The sequence below is a fragment of the Mustelus asterias genome, chromosome 14 (genome assembly GCF_964213995.1).
Source record: "Mustelus asterias chromosome 14, sMusAst1.hap1.1, whole genome shotgun sequence".
Classification (NCBI taxonomy): domain Eukaryota; kingdom Metazoa; phylum Chordata; class Chondrichthyes; order Carcharhiniformes; family Triakidae; genus Mustelus; species Mustelus asterias.
In genome coordinates, this window is record NC_135814.1 from 31,801,013 (window position 1) to 31,824,443 (window position 23,431).

The 23,431-nt window shown below is 42.8% G+C and overlaps 1 protein-coding gene across 1 annotated transcript in view; it reads left to right on the forward strand.

Annotated features, from left to right (window-relative positions):
* The window catches only part of LOC144504132 (lactase/phlorizin hydrolase-like), a 58,229-nt gene that overhangs the window by 18,108 nt on the left and 16,690 nt on the right, over positions 1–23,431 (forward strand). Inside the window, exons 5-11 of the mRNA XM_078229307.1 lie at positions 2,469–2,583; positions 3,292–3,382; positions 7,728–9,100; positions 11,414–12,961; positions 13,817–14,085; positions 21,563–21,853; positions 22,796–22,994. Of these exons, the coding sequence (XP_078085433.1) occupies positions 2,469–2,583; positions 3,292–3,382; positions 7,728–9,100; positions 11,414–12,961; positions 13,817–14,085; positions 21,563–21,853; positions 22,796–22,994 (3,886 nt within the window). The remainder of the gene's footprint in view (positions 1–2,468; positions 2,584–3,291; positions 3,383–7,727; positions 9,101–11,413; positions 12,962–13,816; positions 14,086–21,562; positions 21,854–22,795; positions 22,995–23,431) is intronic.

Sequence of the window (23,431 nt, forward strand, 5' to 3'; positions counted from 1 at the left end):
ATGAGCGCAACTTTGGCAGTTTTTTTCTGAAATTGGGGAAAGTATGTTTTTCACCACTTGAAGAACATCAGTTCATTGGGGTGGAAATTGGTAAAACTGGCTCTCGGTATTCTAATAATGTGAAACAAAGAACACCAATTAAATGGTCACAATCTATATTCTAAACTATAGAAATAATATAGTTTTCTTCACGTAATCTTTCCATCTCAAGGAACCTGGTGATTTAGCTTATCTGAAGATTCCAACCAACTTCATGCAACTTAACTGGTTCTTAGAATCTGCCTTACTCAGAACTGGGAGCTGAGCCAATCACACAGTAGTGTTTCAAAATTTTTTAACACATGATCCTGCTCCCATGCCCACATGTCTGTCCTTGGTTTGCTGCAATGTTCCAGTGAAGCTCAACGTAAACTGGAGGAACAGCATTTCATCTTCCGGCTAGGCACTTTACAACCTTCCGGTCTCAACATCGAATTCAACAACTTCAGATGATTTGCTCTACCCCACCTCAGCCCCCTTTGTTTTCATTCTATTTTATTTAATTATTTTTTTAAAACCGTTCTCTACCTTTTATTTCTTTATGGTCTTTTTTCATTTTTCTTTCCCCCCCACCCCCCACTCCACTCTTTCCTTCCCCCTACTTCACCCCCCTTCCCTTACCTTTTCCCCCCCGCTTCCCCTTTTCTACATTCTACCTCTGTCCTATTTGCGCCCCCCCCCCACAACCCTCCCACCCAACATCTCCATCTGTCACAGCTTACAGCTTTTCTGCCGTTTGGCCATTCACACCCTTTATTCTCTCTGTGGATATCTATTAGCAGTCTTTTCTCCTGGTTTCTATGGCTATGACTCATCTTTCATTCCCTCCCTCTGCAGTATAAATACCTCCCATTTTCGATGCCTTGTAGCTTTGACAAAGGGTCATCTGGACTCGAAACGTCAGCTCTTTTCTCTCCTTACAGATGCTGCCAGACCTGCTGAGATTTTCCAGCATTTTCTCTTCTAGTGTTTCAAAACGGCGTGGCTCCTCCTTCAAGCATTGGTGGCCACTGGCAAAACTTTGTAACATTTGTGTACAATAAATCTGGGATTTTATTTCTGGCTGTTTGTTGCTTTTTAGATTGTGTAAGGTTGGGTTTCTTATGGTCCAATCTGCTGATGGAAGTATGGTGGTGCAGTGATTGCAACTACCCATCATTTACACACCTTGTTCTGACCCTGGCCCACTTTCCAGAATGAGGGATATGAGGATATTTTGTGTAGGTTCCCAGGCCACTTATGGTGCAGCTGGGACATCTGCTTCAGCAGTTAACTTAAACCTATAGAACTGCTGCCTCAGGGCACCAGGGACCCGGGTTCGATTCCTGCCTTGGGAGACTGTGCGGAGTCTGCACGTTCCCTCTGTGTCTGCATGGGTTTCCCTCCAGGTGCTCTGGTTTCCTCCCACAGTCCAAAGATGTGCAAGTTAGGTGGATTGGCCATGGTAAATGTGTGAGATTACGGGGCTAGGATGGGGAGAGGGCCTGGGTAATATACTGTCAGAGAGTCAGTGCAGTCTCGATGGGCCTAATGGCTTCTTCAGCACTGTAGGGTTTCTATGAATCTATGCTGCAGCATAGGTTGGCCAGCAATATCAGCCAAAGATATTTATAGAACTAAGAATAATATCAATACTGAATTTTGCAATTTCCCTATTGCGATCAATCACTCAGAAATATATTGCAGAAGAGAAACTACTCATTTAAAATTTTACCTTACTCCCCTATCTAAACAGTGCTGGCTGTTGGGGACTGGGAGGTGCCCTGGTACACAGCGCTGCTGCAGCATAGATGACAGGATATATTTCCTTATATTTCCTTGTTCGCTTTGACATAATGCATTCACCCAAATGTGGATACGGGCAGTGCGCGAACTCAGTTCAAATGGAAATTATGATGGGCAGAGAAAAGAGTAAGTGACTGAGCTGTCCCATCCCGCTCTGGTATCTCAGACAACATAAACGTCAGGCTCCCTCAGAGTTTTGAGGCCTTTATATCTTGTGACAAAGTTTGGTCAGAAATATTTATCTTGACACAAGCTCCTATCACAGAATTTACCGTACACAATAATAAACCTCTTTCTACCCTGTGAACTGGAATTCTGGATAGATTGAGGTGTCACAGGTATACTCAGTGAAGAACAGTATTGTTACTACTCCCAATAGCATCTTAGAAAACATTTGGCAATTTAAGTTGAAATGGATAACTTTGCTCAGCAATGGAATAGAAAGTAATGAACAAAGAACAAAGAACATTACAGCACAGGAACAGGCCCTTCGGCCCTCCAAGCCTGCACCGACCATGCTGCCCGACTGAACTAAAACCCCCGACCCTTCCGGGGACCGTATCCCTCTATTCCCATCCTATTCACGTATTTAATGTAATGGTGGTTTGATAGAAAGTAATGGTGGTTTATGTTTCACTTTGCAGGGCATCAGCAAGGTTTTGCAGATTTTGATCTTCAGCTTGGACTTTTCACAAAGCGCTGTTTCAGCTGACGGCAGCACAGAGCCTTACAGAACTGCCCTCGCTGGAATTGTGAAAGGTACGTGAAGATTCTTCAACTTCCTGGGCACCAAAGGTCTCTCTGCAACCCTGAGCAGTCCCTGCACCATCAACTCCACTACCCAGTCCATCCAGTTTACACGATGCTTGGTAAGAAAGTAAATCGTGGCACAATGTACTGGGCATAAATTTATAGAATCCTTACAGTGCAGAAGGAGGCCATTCGGCCCATCAAGTCTGCACCAACCACAGTCCCACCCAGGCCCTATTCCCGTAACCCCACATATTTACCCTAGCTAATCCTCTGACACTAGGGTCACTTTAGGATGGCCAATCAACCTAACCCGCACATCTTTGGACTGTGGGAGGAAACCGGAGCACCCGGAGGAAACCCACGCAGACTCGGGGAGAACGTGCAAACTCTGCACAGACAGTGACCTGGGGCCAGAATTGAACCTGGGTCCCTGGTGGTGTGAGGCAGCCGTGCCACCAGGCTGCCCACCAAATCGAAAAGGGTATATGCAGTTTTCTGCATTCTGGTGAGTTTTATTGAAGTCTCCATAGTTAACTGGGTCCTCTTGATGTGGGAAATTTAACCCTATGAATCCAGGTAAGAATCCAATAACTATCAGACCTCCTAAACAAATGAGTTTTATTTGTGTCTTAACACCATTAGTAGGTATTGTGGATTTCATTGTTCACAGTGGTTGGGTGTTCAATTTGTAACATTTATTTTTCTCTTTGGCAGCTGTAAATAAGGATAAAGTGCCAATTATTGGCTGTGATGCCAGTCACTTTTTGGACAGTTTGCCACTGACCAGCAACTCGGATAATGACAGGTGAATAAATTATAATATATTTTAAAATCCTCATGACCATCTGGCAGTTTATTTGTAGATAAGAAATGTGCTCATGAATCACAGAATCACACAGTGCAGAGGAGACCCTTCTGCCCATCGAGTCTGCACCAACACGTGAGAAACACCTGACCTATCTATCTAATCCCATTTGCCAGCACTTGACCTTGAATTTTATGACGTGCCAAGTGCTCATCCAGGTACTTTTTAAAGGATGTGAGGCCTCTACCACCCTCGCAGGCAGCGCATTCCAGGCCATCACCACCCCCTGGGTAAAGAGGTGTTTCCTCACATTCTCCCTAAACCTCCTGCTCTTCACCTTGAATTTGTGTCCCCTCGTGACCGATCCTTCAACTAAAAAGAACAGCTGCTCCCTATCCACCCTATCCATGCCCCTCATTATCTTTCATGGTATCTTGTAATTTTGAAAAATTTTGCACCTTAGTAAAGGCTAAGTGAAAACACCTTTAAGAACAAAAGGAGTAGACCATAAGGTCTAACGATCAGGGCTTCATGATGGGGCTTCACCTCCATTTCCCTGCCTGCTCTCCATATCCTTTAATTCCCCAAGAGACCAAACATTTGTCTATCCCAGTCTAAGTGTGCATCATAGAGCAATGGGGCAGGGGTTGGCAGTAATGGAAGTACTGTCACTCAACTAGTAATCCAGAGGCCCAGGCTCATGCGTTGGGACATGGGTTCAAATCCCACCACATTCAATGAATGAATCTGGAAATAAAAGGTAGTCTCAGTAATGGTAATCATGAAATCTTTGTCAATTGTTGTACAAACCCATCTGGTTCACGAATGTCCTTTGGGGAAAGAAATCTGCTGTCCTTACCTGGTACAGATTTGTATGTGATTCCAAACGCACAGCCCTCTGAAATGCCTAGCAAGCACTTGGCTGTATCAAACTGCTGTGAAGCTTAAAAGGAATGAAACTGCATGTACCACCTGGCATCAACCTAAGCACCAGAAATGACAATTCCAAACACAGCCCTATTGACTCTGCAAAATCCTCCTTACTAACATCTCGGGGCTTGTGCCAATATTTGGGGCACTGTCCCAGAAACTAGGCAAGCAGCAGCCTGACAAAGTCATACTCACCAAATCGTATCTTACAGACAATTCTCCAGACACCACCATTAGCATCCCAGGGTCTGTCTTGTCCCACCGGCAGGACACATCCAGCAGAGGTGACGGTGGCACAGTGGTATAGTCAGGAGGGTGTTGCCTTGGGAGTCCCCAACATTGACTCTAATCCCATGAAGTCTCATGACATCGGGTCAAACATGGATTCCATCAGGACCACTTGGCACCTGAGCTCATTACAACCTTAGTCCAAACTAAGCAAAAGAGCTGAACTCAATGTGAGAGAGACTGCCCTTACATCATGGCAGCTTTGACCATGTGGCATCAAGGAGCCCCGGCAAAACTGAAAACAATAGGAATCCAGGGGAAACTCTCCACTGGAATCATACTTAGTACAAAGGAAGATGGTTGTGGTTAATCATTTCAATCCCAGGACATCGCTACAGGAGTTCCTCAGGTTAGGGTCCAAGGCCCAACTTCATCAATGACCTTCCCTCCATCAGGAGGTCAGAAGTGGGGATGTTCGCTGATGATTGCATAATGTTCAGCACCATTGGTGACTCCTCTGAAGCAGTCTGTATCTATATGCAGCAAGACCTCAACAACGTTCAGACTTGGGCTGACAAGTGACAAGTAATATTTGTGCCACACAAGCGCGAGGCAATGACCATCTCCAACAAGAAAGAATACAATCATCTCTCCTTGACATTCCATGCCATTACCATTGTTGAATCCCCCACTATCAACATCCTGGAGTTACCACTGACCAGAAACTGAACTAGAATTGCCATATAAATGGCTACAAGAGCATGTCAGAGGCTGGGAGTTCTGTGGTGAGTAACTCCCCTGCTGAGTCCCAAAGCCTGTCCATCATCTACAAGGCTGAGATCAGGAGTGGGGGGGAATATTCTCCACTTGCCTGGATTAGTGTCACTCCAGCAACACTCAAGAAGCTCAACACCATCCAGAACTAAGCAGCCAGGGTGAATGGCAGTCCTTCCACCACCCTAAACATTCACTACCTCCACCACCGATGTACAGTGGCAGCAGTGTCTTCTATCTGCAAGATACACTGCAATAACTCACTAAGGATCCTTCGACTGCACCTTCCAAACCCACAAACTCCATCACCTTGAAGCAGAAGGACTGCAGATACATAGGAGCACCATCACCTGGAAGTTCTCCTCCAAGCCACACACCGTCCTGACTTGGAAAAATATACCTGTTCCCTCACTGTCACTGGGCCAAAATCCCAGAACTCTCTTCCTAACAGCACTGTGGGTGTACCTACACCACATGGATTGCAGCGGTTTAAGACGGAGGCTCACCTCCACCATCTCGAAGGCAATTTAGAATGGCAATAAATGCCTAGCCAGAAATGTCCATATCCTGTGAGCGAATGAAATGAAAATGTATTTAATTTGAGAAATATTTCTGTGACAACATTCTAAGCTAAGAAATTCTATTTTCAAAATAGTATAAAAACCAGTCAGCATCAATCTCTACTCCTATTTCAGCCTTTTTGCTGCTGAAAGCCTCATTCGTATCCTTTAACCTCCAGACTCACCTATTCCAGTTCTTCCTGGTCATTCTTATATCCTTCATCCTCCATAACCTTCAACCCATCGAAAACTCTGATAGTTCTATCCTATACAACACCAAGTTCCACTCAGCCATCACTTGTTCTCTCTAACCTAGGTTGATCCCTGGTACGCCAACTCTTTAAATTTATAATTCTCATCCTTGTATTTAAACCCCTCAAGCCTTCATTCTTCCCTCCTTCAACATCCTCCTGCAGTCCTACAATCACCCTGTTAAATCTCATTGATTTTGGCATCTCATATGTCTTTCCTTCACCACTATTGGTGGCTATATCTTCATCTTGGAGTCAAAAATGGCTCAAAGCTTCAGCTTTGAGCCATATTTGACTCCAAGATGAGCTTCCAACCACGTATCTATCTACACCATCGCTATGACAGCCTACTTCCACCTCCATAACATTATCCAATTTCACTCCTGCCTCAGCTTATTGGTGAGTTCAACCCTCATCCATGCCTTTGTTACCTCTAGCCTTGAATATTCAAATGCATTCCTGGCTGGCTTCAGACTTTCTACCCACATAACCTTGGGTTATCCAAAACTCTGCTGCCAATGTCCCTGCTCACACCAAGTCCTGACCAGCCATCAATATTGTGCTTGCTGACCTACACTGGGTCCCAGTTAGGCAACTGCCCAATTTTTTCAGAATTCATTCTTGTTTGCAAAACTCTCAATTGCCTTGCCCCCTTTTGACCCACAGCTCTCAGAGGTAACTTTGTTCATCTAATTCTGGCCTCTTGAGCATCCTGACTTTAATCACTCCATCATTAGTGGCTGTCCTTCAGCTGCTAAAGCCTAAAGCTCTGGAATTCTCTCCCTAAACCTTTCATTCTCTCTGCCTCTCTTTTCTGCTTTAAGACACTCCTTAAAACTTCCCTCTTTGGCTGGAGGTCAAATTTTGTTCCTGTGAAGCACTTTGGGAGATTTTATTACATTAAAGGTGCTCTATAAATATAAGTTGTAAAGTTCTTATTGTTACGTAGAAACATAGAAAATAGAAGCAGCAGTAGGCCATTCGGCCCTTCAAGCCTGCTCTGCCATTCATTTTGATCATGAGTGATCATCAAATTCAATAACCTGTTCCCGTTTTTCCCCCCTATCCCTTGATCCCTTTAGCCCCAAGAGCTATATCCAATTCCTTCTTGCTTCTGGCTTATGTAAGCCTTGGGACCTTTTCCATGATAAAAGTGATTTATAAATGAAGCTGTTGTTGTTTCAAGAATTCTTTAAGGGCCTCCAGCTTCCATCTTGAGATCTCCTGGTTGCTGCTCAGCTTTTCCTACCAGCAGCTGAGGCAGGACATCTGATGCACACATGTTGGCATTGGCCTCCCACCCAAACATTTAATGTCCCCCCCTCACCCTGACTCTTCTGATTTGGGATAGGGTCTAAGTTCCTGCTTGTATCTAAGTCTCTGAAGGAGGAACTTGAAATTTTGGGCCTTAAATCCCGCATGCCTTCAATACAGACCACCGTCTTCATTTAACTGAGAGATGTTCTCCAGCAATAAGTGCACAACCATGTTTGTCTGGGTCTTTTTTTTTTGTATTTCAGATTTTATTTATGACGTGCTGTTCAGTGTTTTGAGATATTGGATTTCTAAATTGTTTTAACCATTTTTATTTAATGTTTTCAGTAACTTCTCTCCAGTGGAAGAGGGAAGCAAAGTCCAGTTTGCAGGAAGTAACAGTGAAATCCACCTTCAGAGAGCATCTCTCCTTTCATCTTATCAAACTCTATGGAAGAAGTTTTCTCAGCAATCAGAGGCAGAGAGGGACTCCTTCCTGTATGGGACTTTTCCCAATGCATTCCTTTGGAGCACAGCTACTGCCTCATTTAAAATTGAGGGAGGTTGGGCAGAACAGGGGAAGGGAGAAAGTATTTGGGACAGATTTGCTCACGAGGGAAAGATAGAAAAAAACCAGACCGCAGATGTTGCCTGCGATAGCTTCAATAAAATTGATTATGATGTTTATTTAATGAGAGGTTTGCGATCCAATTCTTATAAATTCTCATTATCATGGCCGAGAATTTTCCCGACAGGACATCGGGCCAGCCAGAACCAGGATGGAATAGACTATTACAATAAATTAATTGACAGTCTGTTGGAGTCCAACATTCAGCCAATGGTGACCCTATACCATTGGGACCTTCCTCAAGCTTTGCAAGATGTTGGTGGTTGGCAGAATGAAGACATAATAAGAGTGTTTCGTGACTATGCAGATTTTTGTTTTGCCACCTTTGGGGACCGTGTGAAGTACTGGATCACATTTAATGAGCCGTGGGTAGTTAGTTATGCTGGATATGGCACAGGACAACATGCGCCTGGAATCAGTGAGCCAACTGCTGCAACTTATAAGGTGGCCCATTCTATAGTCAAAGCACACGCCGAGGCTTGGCATGTTTATGACAAAAAGTACCGTTCTCAGCAGCGTGGCCAAGTAGGGATAGCGTTAAATTCAGATTGGGCTGAACCCAGCGCCCCTGGTAATCCAGAAGATGTTTTAACAGCTGATCGATACCTGCAGTTTATGCTGGGCTGGTTTGCCCATCCTATCTTTGTTAATGGTGACTATCCCGAGGCCTTGAAAACTCAGATAAAAAAATATAATCAGGAATGTCCTTCTGCTCCTGTGCAACTTCCGTCATTTACAGAAAAGGAAAAACAATACATAAATGGAACTTCAGATTTTTTTGGTCTCAGTCACTACACCTCTCGACTAATCAACTCTACCACAAATAAAACATGTGTTTCAAACTACGATCGTATTGGGGACTTTTCTCCACAGATAGACACATCATGGCGCCCGACTGCATCTCCGTGGATATATGTCGTGCCCTGGGGATTGCGAAGGTTATTAAATTTTGTCACTCATGAATATACAGGTACCAACATTCCAATTTACATAACAGGCTATGGAATGCCAACAGAATATGGTGGCCCTGATTCCATAAACGACACCACAAGGATAGGGAGTATTGCTGCCTATATTAATGAAGCACTGAAGGGTAAGTATATATTATTTTGATTATAGATAATAATGACAAGATAAAAATGAAAGTAATGGGTAATGATATTTATCTGTAGATGACACAATCTCTCTTTTCAGCTTTAATATTATTGATTATTGTATCACGAGACATCAACGGTGACAATATAGCTCATTTTGTTGAATTTAAAAATAAATTGCTGTGAATCTTGCATTCCATGTGCAGGACTAGTAATGATGCATTTATAAATAGTCCACCAATATATGTTAATTCATTCATTCACTACTAAAACTAAAAGGCTGGGATTTCCTGGTCCCATGGCAGAAATTCTCACCCAAAGTCAATGGACCTTTGGCTGGTCAGTCAAATTTTCAGTCCTGCCTATGACAATTCCCACCACAGGTGTGATCAACATGGTAGCACAGTGGTTAGCACTACTGCCTCACAGCGCCAGGGACCCGGGTTCAATCCTCGGCTTGCGTCACTGTCTGTGTGGAGTCTGCATGTTCTCCCCATGTTTGCGTACATTTCCTCCAGATGCTCTGGTTTCTTCCCACAGTCCGAAAGATGTGCCATGCTAAATTCTCCCTCAGTGTACCCGAACAGGCACTGGAGTGTGGCAATTAGGGGATTTTCACAGTAATTTCATTTCAGTGTTAATGTAAGCCTGCTTGTGACGAATAATAAAACTTTAACTTTAATTGGAAAGGCAGAATGTTCTCACTTACTTTAAAAGTGTAATAAACCTCAATTATTTTTTCCTTCCACTCTAAGTTACATTATTTCTTGTGATCACAATATTGCAACATTGTGATGTAATCTGCCCAGCTCTTTGAATGTCAGTGCCTGGTCAAGGGAGATCACAGCTATCATAGTATACTTATTACAGTTCCATGGAATATCAAACCATCTCCCCTTGACATTTAATGGCATTACCATAACTGAATCCCCACTATCAACATCCTATGGGTTACCATTGACCAGAAACTGAACAAGACCAGCCACATAAATACTATGGCTAAAAGAGGTCAGAAACTGGGAATTCTGCGGAGAGTAACTCACCTCCTAACTCCACAAAGCCTGTTCACCATTTACAAGGCACAAGTCAAGAGGGTGATGGAATATACTCCACTTGCCTGGATAAGTGCAGCTCCAACAAAACTCAAGAAGCTCAGCACCATACAGGATAAAGTAGTCCACTTGTTCCACTTGTTTGGGACCTTGCCAACCACCTCACCATTCACTCTGACCACTGATGCACTGTGGCAGCAGTGTGTACCATCTACAAGCTGTACTGCAGCAACTAAAGGTTACTTTGACAGCACCTTTCAAATCTGCACCATCTAAACCTTGAATGACAAGTGCAGCAGATGTATGGGAATACTATTTCCTACAAGTTCCACTCCAAGCCGCACGCCATCCTGACTTGGAAACTGTGCCACTGTTCCTTCACTGTTGCTGGTTCAAAATCCTGGAACTCAATTCCTATGAGCACTGTGGGTGTACCAACACCACATGGACTGTAGCAGTTCAAGAAGGACAGCTCACCTTCTCAAGGGCAATTTGGAATGGGCAATAAATGCTGGCCGAGCCACTGATGCCCTCATTCATGAAAGAAAAACAATGGATTGCCAAGAAAGCAAGCCCCAATTAAAATGACATGGCAAATTGAAATATATTGTTTTAAGTCTATTAATAGTAATACATTATATTAATAATGGTTCAAGGAGTTCTGATCTGCTGATTTGGCATTTACGTTCCTACAAACTTAACCTGTTATTCCTGCCACAATACAATTGCATGTAACTGTTTTAAATAAGGAGATAATATTAATATTTTCCACTCAAAGTTAAAGCAAATGGCAAAATGCCATTTATAATAAAATTTGAGAGAAAGTGCAGAAAATACATTTTCTTCGATATTTGGCAGAAATGTCAGGAGATTTCACATAGATTTGCTGACCAAAAAAAAATCAAGAGCTACGAAGATTATGGCTGGGATTTTCCATCCCCGCCATGGTGGGATCCACTTTGGGGGATGCGGCGGGCCAGCCAAACGTCCATTGTCAATTGATGGGGCTGGAAAATCCCACCCATGAGTTTGGCAAAAAGGTAATGACATAAGGTACATGATGAAATACAAAAATTGATGGTATTCTCACAGTCCATTGTGTGATGGACTATTTCTGCAAAATTAATGGCATTTAAAAGTAAAACTTTCTGAAAAGTTGGGTATTGACTGTTAAACTATTTGATTAAAACTCTTACAGTGATTAGTTATATATATTTGCTGCAAAACATAATTAACATCACCTTCGTTTTCCCCCGCTAGCTTCAATTCTGGATAATATCAATGTGAAGGCATTTACACTATGGTCACTATTGGATAATTTTGAAGGTCCACAAGGTTACAGCCATAGATTTGGACTTCATTATGTGAATCTTGAAGACTCTAACAGACCCAGAACGCCAAAGGAATCAGCATACTTTTACACACAGATCATTGAGAATAATGGTTTTGTTAACAGCTCTTCAAACAATTTAATTCAGACCCTTATTCCCAACAACAATGTTAAAAGATTGGGTAACTTGCCAGCATCTGAAGTGCCCTCAAAGGCAAAAGTTGTGTGGGAGAAGTTTTCAAGTCAGGAGACTATGGAACGGGACAAGTTCTTATATGACACATTCCCAGAAGGATTTGTCTGGAGTGTATCCTCTTCGGCTTATCAGATCGAAGGAGGATGGAATGCTGATGGGAAGGGACCTAGTATCTGGGACAATTTCACACATACATCCAATATGGCCCAGAATGGTGACATTGCATGTGACAGTTACAACAAAATTGATGAAGATCTTTACATGCTTCGAGCATTGAGAGTTAAAAACTACCACTTTTCCATTTCATGGTCTCGTATTTTCTCTGATGGAAGAATTGACTCACTGAACCTTGCAGGTGTTGACTATTATAACAAACTAATTGATGGTCTTCTTGCAAACAATATAACACCAATGGTAACACTTTATCACTGGGACTTACCTCAAGCTCTTCAAGATATTGGAGGCTGGGAGAAAGAAGAACTGATTGACGTGTTTAATGCATATGCTGATTACTGCTTCAAAACTTTTGGTGATAGGGTTAAGTTCTGGATAACATTTAATGAACCCTCTGTATTTAGCTGGGAAGGATATGGCACAACTTCCTTTCCCCCGGCTTTAAACAAACCAGGTGATCTTCCCTACACAGTGGCACGTGTTGTGCTGAAGGCTCACGCCAAAGTCTTTCACACTTATGATGATAAATATAGAAGTATACAGAAAGGCTTAATTTCCATCAACCTGAATGCAGACTGGGTGGAACCAAAGATAATGAATAATCTCCGAGATGTGGCTGCCGCTGATCGCTACCTGCAGTTTATTTTGGGCTGGTTTGCACACCCCATCTTTAAAAATGGGGATTACCCTGATGCAATGAAATGGCAGGTTGGAAACAAGAGTGAACTGCAACGTCTTTCGGCTTCGAGGCTTCCCCAGTTCACAGAGAAAGAGAAAGCTTTCATCCAGGGTACCGCAGATGTTTTTTGTCTCAACACGTACACCACAAAAATTGTACGCCATCACATTGCCAAACTCAAATCGCCTTCTTATGCGTCGGATCGAGATACAGCTGAAGAATTTGACAGAAGTTGGCCATCTACAGCGACTAAGAAACATAAGGCTGTAGCCTGGGGCTTGAGGCGACTACTGAACTGGATCAAGGAAGAATACAACAATCCCCCGATTTACATAACTGGAAATGGTGTAGCGACAAAACCTGCTTCCAGTGTGGATGATACAGACAGAATATTCTACTACAAAACATATATCAACGAGGCGCTAAAAGGTTATTTGTTCTATTTTTCTGCTACAAAGAGTACTGAAAGTGTCTGAGAGCATTTGTAAAAAATCTAAATTTTGAACTAAGTGCCCCTGTCGAACGAAATGAATAGAAACATATATATTTCTTTAGAAAGCAGTAACTTCTAGTTATATCTCTTCATGATTAGCCTTACAGGCATTTTCTATTAAAATGTTAATACAAATTTGTGAATTTACAACATGATAAAGAACTTATAGGATCTTAAAGTGAGAGAAAAGCAAAAGGAAACACGTGAAGGGTCTGGCAGAGAAATCAATTGGCTTTAGATTGGTGGGAATAGATGTTGTCTCTGCTCCAAGAAGAATATGGGTGGCACAGTGGTTGACACTGCTGCCCCACAGCGCCAGGGTCCCAGGTTCAATTCCGGCCTTGGGTCACTGTCTGTGTAGAGTTTGCACTTTCTCCCCATGTCTGTGTGGGTTTCCTCTGGGTGCTTGGGTTTCCTCCCACAGTCCAAACATGTGTGGTTAGGTTGATTGGCCATGATACATTGCCCCTTAGTGTCAGGGGGATTAGTAGGATAAATGCATGGGGTTACGGGAATAGGGCCTGTGTGGGACTGTGGTTGGTACAGACTCGATTGGCAGAATGGCCTCCTTCTGTACTGTAGGGATTCTATACTAATTTTCTGCAAATATTAATATTATTTTCAGTTATATGCTGTTATATCTGCATCCGCATTTTGTATATATAGCACTGAACATCCAGTAAAACAGGATATTATAGTATTTATTTAATGGTTCATGCAATGAAACTAACATAGTGATGAGCCCAATAATCTGAAATTCATTATTTTCTCTTTTAAAAAAAAAATTGCAGCTCACAAGTTGGATGGTGTTAATCTTAAAGGCTACACAGCCGCATCCCTCTTGGACAGCTTTGAATGGGTCAATGGATACAGTTTGCAATTTGGGCTGCATCATGTAAACTTCAAAGATCCTAACAGACAAAGGACCCCCAAGCGGTCTGCCCATTATTATACAGAGATAATCCATGACAATGGCTTCCCACCTCAGAAGGAAGATGAATTTCTTTACGGAGAATTCCCGAAGAACTTTGCATGGAGTGCAGCTACCGCTGCCTATCAGGTTAGCTTTTACTATAGAAAGCAAAATACTATGGATGCTGGAATCTGAAACAAAAACAGAAAATCCTGGAAAATCTCAGCGGGTCTGACGGCATCTGTGGAGAGATGGCCGCAATTCTCCCATCCCGAGCCGCAACTTTTCTGGCGGGTCGGGGTAGGAGATGCGCGTCGCCGGCCTTGTTCCGGGATTTGCTCATGCGCTGGGAACGCATGCGCATCTCCCAGAGCCGGCGAACAGTCGCAGGCCAGATCACGCTGGAAACCGGCAGGAAGGCAGGTAAGTCATTTGAATCTGTTTTTAACATGTTTTAAATGTAGTTTGAATGTAATTATCGGGAACTTACTGGTCCCGATTGAATCTCCCACCCCCCCCAGGAGTACTTCATTCCAGCGGGGTTTAGAGTAGCTCCCCACGTTCGGGGAACTAGCAGGAAACCCTGCCGGAATGAAGGGGGGCAATTGGGGCCCCCCCAGGGGGTCAGGTGGTGGGGGAGTGGTGCCCCCTGGGCATGGGCACCCTGGCAGCACCATCGTGTGCCCCCTGGCATTGCTCAAGGGAAAACTTGCCCATGCCCAGGGGGCACCTTGGCACTGCCCACTGGGCATCGGGCAGTGCCAAGGGTGTGGGGCCTAGGGATGATCAGTGGGGATGGGGGGGGTCCCGCTGCTACTCTGCAGACAGGATCAGTCAGGGATGGAGGGAGGGCAGCGATTGGGGCAGGATGAGGGGTGGTGGTCTGCCAGGCAGGGGCTCCTCCCGGGGGGGGGTCTGACCCTAGTGGTGGTCAGCAGGGGGGGGATTGCCACTGCTGGGAGGGGGTGGTGGGCTGGACATCAAGGCGCTCCGGGGCGGAGGGGTCAGAGGGCTGGCCCGGGAATTGTTGTGGGGGCTGCGATCAGACCGTGGGTGGGGGGAGGGGCTGAGCGGGCAGCACTTCGGGGGTCCCAGGCTGGCCAGCGATTGAGCTGGCCAGCAAATGGGGAGCCTGACAGATTGGGGCCACTGCGCATGCGCAGAGTTCCAGAACTGTCAAACTCTGGCGCAAATAGGCCCCGCCCCCCTGGGTTTTTAATGAGATTCATGATTGGTGACCTCTGCAGTGCACAGAGTGGGGAGATTCTGCTGAGAAGTTGAACTGAAAAAACAGTCGGGATCTAGAACAGTTTTCCCGCCAATTCAGCACTTTTGGGAGATTCGCAGCCAACATTTTGAGTCAGTCTGAAGGGTCATCCTGACTTGAAATGTTGGCTCCATTCTCTCTCCACAGCTGCTGTCCGGTTAGCTTTTAAGTCAACTGATGTTGATTTTGGTAGTACAAAATATAGCCCTGTGGCACAGAATTAACATTTTATCAATATGATAGTGATTACGCACAGAGATCATAAACATTCAAGGCCAGCATTTATTACCTGCCATGATTTTTAACCAGAAAAGGGCCACACTTTCTGTATATCCATACCGTGAAATTAAGCATCTAAAAATAGTAAATTACTAGCAGAAGAAAATCTGGGGTCGAGTGGGGCGGGGGGAGGGGAATGAAATAGACTGGATTTTGCTATCGACGGTAACCTCAAAGAGAGCTTCTTTGTGGTGCACACTTCCCCTTTCACAACTCCAAGTTAAGGGGATCTCCAGGTATCCAGCAATAGGCAACAGTGATGTCTGCTTACCCTACTTGCTGAGAATGTCACACTGAACTACTTTCACAGATCGCAGCCAGGAAATGAAATTAAGAACATAAGAAATAGGAGCAGGAGGAGGCCATCTAGCCCCTCGAGCCTGCCCCGCCATTCAATAAGATCATGGCTGATCTGATAGTGGTTTAGTTCCACTTACCCGCCCACTCCCCATAATCCTTAATTCCCTTATTGATCAGAAAGCTATCTACCTGTGGGTTAAACATATTTAACAAGGTAGCCTCCACTGCTTCAATGGGCAGAGAATTCCAGAGATTCACTACCCTCTGAGAGAAGAAGTTCCTCCTCAACTCTGTTCTAAACTGACACCCCTTATTTTGAGGCTGTGTCCTCTAGTTCTTGTTTCCTTTCTAAGTGGAAAGAATCTCTCTGCTTCTACCCTGTCTAGCCCCTTCATTATCTTATATGTCTCTATAAGATCTCCCCTCAGCCTTCTAAACTCCAACGAGTACAGGCCCAATCTACTCAATCTCTCCTCATAAGCTAACCCCCTCATCTCCGGTATCAACCTGGTGAACCTTCTCTGTACTCCCTCCAAGGCCAATATATCCTTCTGCAAATAAGGGGACCAAAATTGCACACACTACTCTAGTTGCAGCCTCACCAGTACTTTGTACAATTGCAGCAAGACCTCCCTGCTTTTATACTCCATGCCCTTTGCGATAAAGGCCAACATTCCATTTGCCTTCTTGATCACCTGCTGCACCTGCAAACTGAGTTTTTGCGATTCATGCACAAGGACCCCCAGGTCCCTCTGCATAGTAGCATGTTGTAATTTTTCACCGTTTAAATAATAGTCCATTTTACTATTATTCCTTCCAAAGTGGATAACCTCACACTTGTCAACGTTATACTCCATCTGCCAGATCCTCGCCCACTCACTCAGCCTATCCAAATCTCTCTGCAAATTCCTCCTCTTTCAACTGATACTTTCAGATAGTGAAATAAAATGGATTAAAATGTAAGCTGAAGCAAACTTTAAAGCACACTTTTAAAAAATCATTTTTTAAAAGTGTGGAATTTATTTTCCTAATGGAGGAATTTTTAATTCCAGATTTAAAATTAGTTTTTCAGGCTCAGTAAAGATGTTTCGTAGTAATTGTGAAATTAGTGCGCTCTTTAAAAAAACAGTTGCACTTCATTCCATAAAGTTAAACTTTTTCCAAAGATTTTTATGGTGAGGCTGACTGTGTAAGAATGGAAGTTTTTCATCAATTCACTGATTGCTTTGAGATTTCAAACGGTGAGGACCTTAACCTCTGCGGAAAGTGTGGAATCAATGATAGCAAAATTTGGATTTCTACATGATTTGTGCATGTGCTGACTGCCAAAATTGCTGTCAATTTCAGTGGAGGGATGAGAGCGAACACTGATAGTTTCACTGTCATTACCACTGCAACATCTGGGCCACCATGTATGAAATTATCCCAATTCCTATGATGCAATCTGTCTCCCAAATATCTCACCATTGTTATTTTAAATTCATAAAATCATTAGAAATCGGAGCTGGAGCAGGTCATTCAGCCCCTGAGCCTGTTGCACCATTCACTAAGATCATGGCTGGTCTCATTATCATCTTTAATCTACTTCATTTCAACCTCCCCTTGATTCCCTTAAAAGTCAGAGACCTGTCTAACTTAGCCTTGAATACATTCATTGACCCAATCTCCATTGCTCTCTGGGGGTAGAGATTTCCAAAGATCAACATTCGTTTTGAAAGAAGAAATTTCTTCTCATCTCCATCCTAAATGGGGACCTCTTATTTTGAAACTGTACCCCCGAGTATTATCTATTACATAGCATTATCTATACTATTGTCAATCACTACAATCCAGTTTCTAGTCATCTTACTGCTGTATTATTTCCTTTAGAAGATAGTGATCTAAAGTCTCTCTTACACCATCTTTGCTTGCCATTAATTTCACTATTTATTTCTGACAGTCATGTATGGTCATTCCAATATCATGAACAACACAGATGGCTTTCCAAAAGGAAGCTTTCTGGGATAGTTCAGTTACACAGAAGGTAAAGTGGCTATGGCAAGAATTACTTTATTCTACAACCTCTGCTCAAATGGGCTGTTGGCTCTGACATTGTGCTGCAATGGAGCGACATTGTCACCAACAATCCAGAGTCACTAGTAATCTCCCTATTATGCTAATGCCATCATTAATTAACAAAGCCATACCTCCACCTTTCCCCAGCTGCCTGTCTTTCTTAAATGTCATGTACCCGTCAATATTCAGATACCAATCATCCTGCAGTCATGTCTGTGCAATGGCTATCAGATCATATTTATTTATTTCTATCTGAGCTATCAGTTTATCTGTTTTACTTTGAATGCCAAGTGCATTCAGATACAGTGCCTTTAGTTTTATCCTGTTATTATTTTGTAATCTCTCATTTTACCTGCTGAATTACTCTGAGATTTGTACTCTTTGTCCTTTCCTGTTACCACCTGTTTATCCTTTCCTCTATTAATACTTTTCTTTCTTGCCTTGCCTCTATTCTTTAACTTACCACATCTTCCTAAGTTTGATCCCTTGCCCGCATTATTTAGTTTAAAATCTTCTCTACTTCCCTCACTATGTGCTTCACAAGAACACTGGTCCCAGGATGGTTCAGGTGTCCCAATGGTACAACCGACACTTTTTCTGGTACTGGGGCCAGTGCCCCACAAACTGGAAACCAGTTCTCCCACACCAGTCTTTGAACCACGCATTCATTTCTCTGATTTACCGAGGGGTGTGAGAAAGTGTCAGATAACTCACCCTCTCTGATGACCCGCAATGCCTGCAACTCAGACTCCAGTTCAGCAACTCAGAGCCGAATTTGCCAAAGACCTGCCTGCCATTTCTGTCAACCTTATTTATTTAATCAGTCAAAAAGTCAATAATTTAAACAAATAAAGTAATGGAAAGTTGCACTCACCTAGCTTGGAGGCAAGGAAGGAAATTCACAAACCACTGGAGGTTGAAAGAAAGTAGAAAAAGGAGCACCTTTTTCCCATAGAATCATAGAAATCATAGAAACCCCTACAGTGTAGAAAGAGGCCATTCGGCCCATCGAGTCTACACCGACCACAATCCCACCCAGACCTTACCCCGATATCCTTACATATTTACCTGCTAATCCCTCTAACCTACCCATCTCAAGACACTCAGGGGCAATTTTAGCATGGCCAATCAACCTAACCCGCACATCTTTGGACTGTGGGAGGAAACCGGAGCACCCGGAGGAAACCCACGCAGACACGAGGAGAATGTGCAAACTCCACACAGACAGTGACCCAACCCGGGAATCGAACCCAGGTCCCTGGAGCTGTGAAGCAGCAGTGCTAACCACTGTGCTACCGTGCCGCCATCTGAACCAAATTTCTAACTTCTCACTCAATCTACTTTGAACATCTCTATAAAATCTCTTTCGGATGTTCCTTCTCTCAAGAAAACAACCTGAGCATTTCTAATCAATCCATGTAATTGGAAGACCCTCATCCTTAGAACCATTTTTGTGAATCTTTTCTGAACCCTCTCAAATGCCTACGCTGAACACAATATCCTGGTTGACACCAAACCAGTACTTTATGGAGTTTAAATTTATTTATTAGTATCACAAGTAGGCTTATATTAACATGGCAATGAAGCTACTGCCAAAATTCCCTAGTCGCCACACTCTGGTGCCTGTTTGGGTACACTGAGGGAGAATTTAGCATGGCCAATGCATCTAACCAGCATGTCTTTCAGACTGTGGGAGGAAACCAGAGCACCCAAAGGAAACCCACGCAGACACAGGTAGAACGTGCAGACTCCACACAATCCGTGACCCAAGCCAAGAATTGAACCCGGGTCCCTGGTGCTGTGAGGCAGCAGTGCTAACCACTGTGCCACGATGTTTATCAAAACAGCTTTGGTACTCTGATTTTTAAAGCCCAGAATCCCATATGCTTTCTCAACCTGCCCTGCCACCTTCAATGGTTTGTGTGCATGTGAATCTGTGCATGTACCCCCAGATTCCTCTGCTGCTGCAGCCCCCCCCAGAATTGCACCCTTTAATTTAATGTTGCCTCTCCTCATTCTTCCTCCCAAAATAAATAACTTCACACTTGTCTGCACTAAATTCCACTTGCCCACTCATTCCACAAGCCTATCTATGTGAAGTTTATCACTATCTTCCTCACAATTCACAACATTTCCAAGTTTTGAAAATGTGCCCTGTGCACCCAAGTCTAGGTCAATAATATATATCAATGATTCCAATCCCTGGGGAACTCGCTGACTCCACTCCAAAAAAAACTCCCTGTTTCCAGCCAATTTTGTATCCGTGCTGTTACTGTTCCTTTTATTCCATGGGCTACAATTTTGCTGATAATGTGATGCTTTATCAAAATCTAATGAGCTGAGATTGCATGCAAATAACAGTATGTGGCCACATAGGCTGGCAAAAAATCATAGGGTCTATGGAATGGCTCAAATTATATTTGATTTTGATTTGATTTATTATTGTCACGTATTGGTATACAGTGAAAAATATTGTTTCTTGCGCGTTATCCAAACAAAGCACACCGTACAGAGAGAAGGAAAGGAGAGGATGCAGAATGTAGTGTTACAGTAATAGAGAAAGATTAATTTAATGCGAGGTAGGTCTATTCAAAAGTCTGACAGCAGCAGGGAAGAAGCAAACAATTATTATCTTTATCATTGAAAAGTCGGGCAGAAATGGTGAAAGGAAACTCAATGTGCAGACATGCACTGGAGCATGCAGGCAGGTGACAAAGAAGCCAGTACTTGACCTGTTTCATATGGGTAAGATAGATGTTGTGATATATAAGGCAATTGTGAGGAGGATTGTTCTGTTTGGCAGTCCGTGGTATCTTTCTCATCAGACAGCCAGCTTAAAAACTTGAAAGATAAAATGTAAGAGCAAAAGTTCCCCTCACACCCACTGACTGACGGATAGTGGCTGTATATAGTGTGGATAGAAAATTGCAGCGTATGGTGCACTCCTCCTACTGCCTTCCTTGACAATCTTGGGCAGATTCACCTCTGCCTGGGGGTGTGGATTGATAGCTGGTGGGCACAGACATCCTGTGGTGAAACCTTACCTGCCTAGCATCTTTCCTTCTAAACAAGTAGTTTTTTCTTTCCTGATGTAATGAAATCGATGCATCTGGCAGTTGCCTGGCAATCCTTGATTTTTTTTAAAAAATGAATGCAGAGCCAGCGTAAGCAATGGAAAAGGTGGGGACAACTGTGGTTGCCCCTACCATTTGAACTTCATTCTGGTAAGAGCTTCTTGCATCAATTAGAAACCCCACCAGAAAGACATATTATGGGGAGAACTTTAACACATTTAATATCTGCTTTACGCATGTGCCCAACATTGCTGCTGAGCTGCTTAGTAAAGCAGTGTTGTAGTATTTAATATCTACCACAAGATACCGCTAGTGCATTATACTCTTCATATAGACCAATTGTTGACAATGGATTCACTCACCCACATTGAATGGAACTTCCTGTTATGCGGTTTTGTTCATAATATTTATCTACTATTCAGTGTGTTTATATCCTCATGGCTGATAGGTGATGATATTTGCTGGTTGCTAAATAATCTGAGATTGGAGAAAGGACAGATCTTGAGTTAATGAGTCTCCCTGTATATTTCTGAAGGGCACATAAAGGATAAATAATGTTGAGATGTTCCATATTTTATAGAAATGATAATGCCAACAAAATGTTTAAGGATATAAACAAATATATTTACTGTTATCTCATTGACTATAGATTGAAGGAGCTTGGAGAGCTGATGGAAAAGGACTGAGTATATGGGACACCTTCACTCATACTCCTTTAAAAGTGGGCAATGATGATACTGGAGATATAGCGTGTGACAGCTATCACAAGATTGATGAAGATTTGGCTATTCTGAAACAACTGAAAGTCAACCATTATCGTTTTTCCCTATCCTGGCCTCGCATTCTTCCCGATGGAACCACGGGATTTGTGAATCAAGTTGGATTAAACTACTATATAAAGTTTATAGACGCTCTTCTTGCTGCTAAGATTAAACCTCAGGTACATATCACAAATTAATAGGAATACATTTGTTGGTAAATAATGTATAAAGGATTAATGGAGCTAAACATAAAATGCAGCCACTTACACACAAGGTGTTAACAAAGGCACATACATTTTCAATTTGGTCATTTTATCAGAATATTTCTCATTCGAAATGTATATTAAAGGAAACTTTCACTCAGTTGAAAAAGGATAAATACAAGCTTTCTTAAGGACCCAACTCCTTAAGATAATCACTGGTTGAACCATTCAGACCAGGCACCAAGTTTAATCTCAGTTTACTCTGAATAAACTAAGCTGGTGAAGTGGTGGTTTAGAGGTTGCTGTTTCAGATCAGTAATCCTGCTGGTGAGTGTCTGTGTGTGTGGATAACATGCGAGGGCAGCAGCCAGATCAATTGTCAGGAACAGCATGCAGCCAGAGCCCTCCTGTCACCACTTAGGTTCACTCAAGAAGTTGGACGAGGTTCTGTTTTGGAGCAGAAGTGGACACTGATCCAGCAGAGCCCAGCAAGATGAAATGGTGTTAAATTTAGCAAATAACAATGCATCATTGCACCTTTTCTCTTTTAGCTTTGGATAAACAAAGTGGCCCAGTAATCACTAACAATGATGATACCAGAGCATTTGTCAGGGATAATATGTTTTTAATGAATTTTAAAGTATCGTACGATCCTTGTGGTTATTAAAAAATGATTGATTTTACAAGGCAAAAAGGAATACTTGATTTTTCTTTTGCTGGTTTTCAAAACGTGTGACTACCATTTGCTCCTGCATTTTGCTGTCAAAAGATTGGGTAAGTATTTTGAACATTATTTTATGTTATTTTGATCATGAGTTATCAAATGTCCATTTAAAAAACTGTGGTCACTTTATCCGTAAAAAGCGAAAAACAATGGTGAACATTATTTTATACTTATTGACTGCTGGTTATCTACAGGTTACGCTTTACCACTGGGATCTGCCCCAAGCTCTACAGGATGTGGGTGGCTGGGAAAACAGTAGCACCATTGACCGATATGTGGAATATGCTAATTTCTGTTTTCAAAAATTGGGTGACAAGGTTAAGTTCTGGATAACCTTGAATGAACCTTACAATACAGCGCTCCTTGGTTATGGCTATGGCACAGCAGCACCAGGTATTGTATTTGCATTGGTGTCCTTTTTCAGTCTCATGTATGTGTGTCATTCATATAAAAGCTTTTAGGGGCAAGTACTGCCTAAACTGTGTTTAACACTTTCCAAAGGTTATAATGTGAACAATAATTGTCTCAAAATGTTTTTTAAAGATGAATTCTCATTGCATCTTGCAGTTTTTTTCTCTCAGTGGCCTTCAGTTAACTGAATGTTGAAAATCAACAATTCTGTTGGACCAATTAGACTTGCACATCCAAACCAGGGACCAAACCAAAACTTCAAGTACCTAATTGGATATTTCAAACAGAGATTATGGGTTCTGTACTAGAAATTAGGATATTTTAGAGTTTAAACTATACATGAAAGTTCAATGAGAGAGTCTGTCAGTCTGACTTTGGACTTGTTTATTGTACCGAGAAGCAGGGCTGGTTAGTTCAGT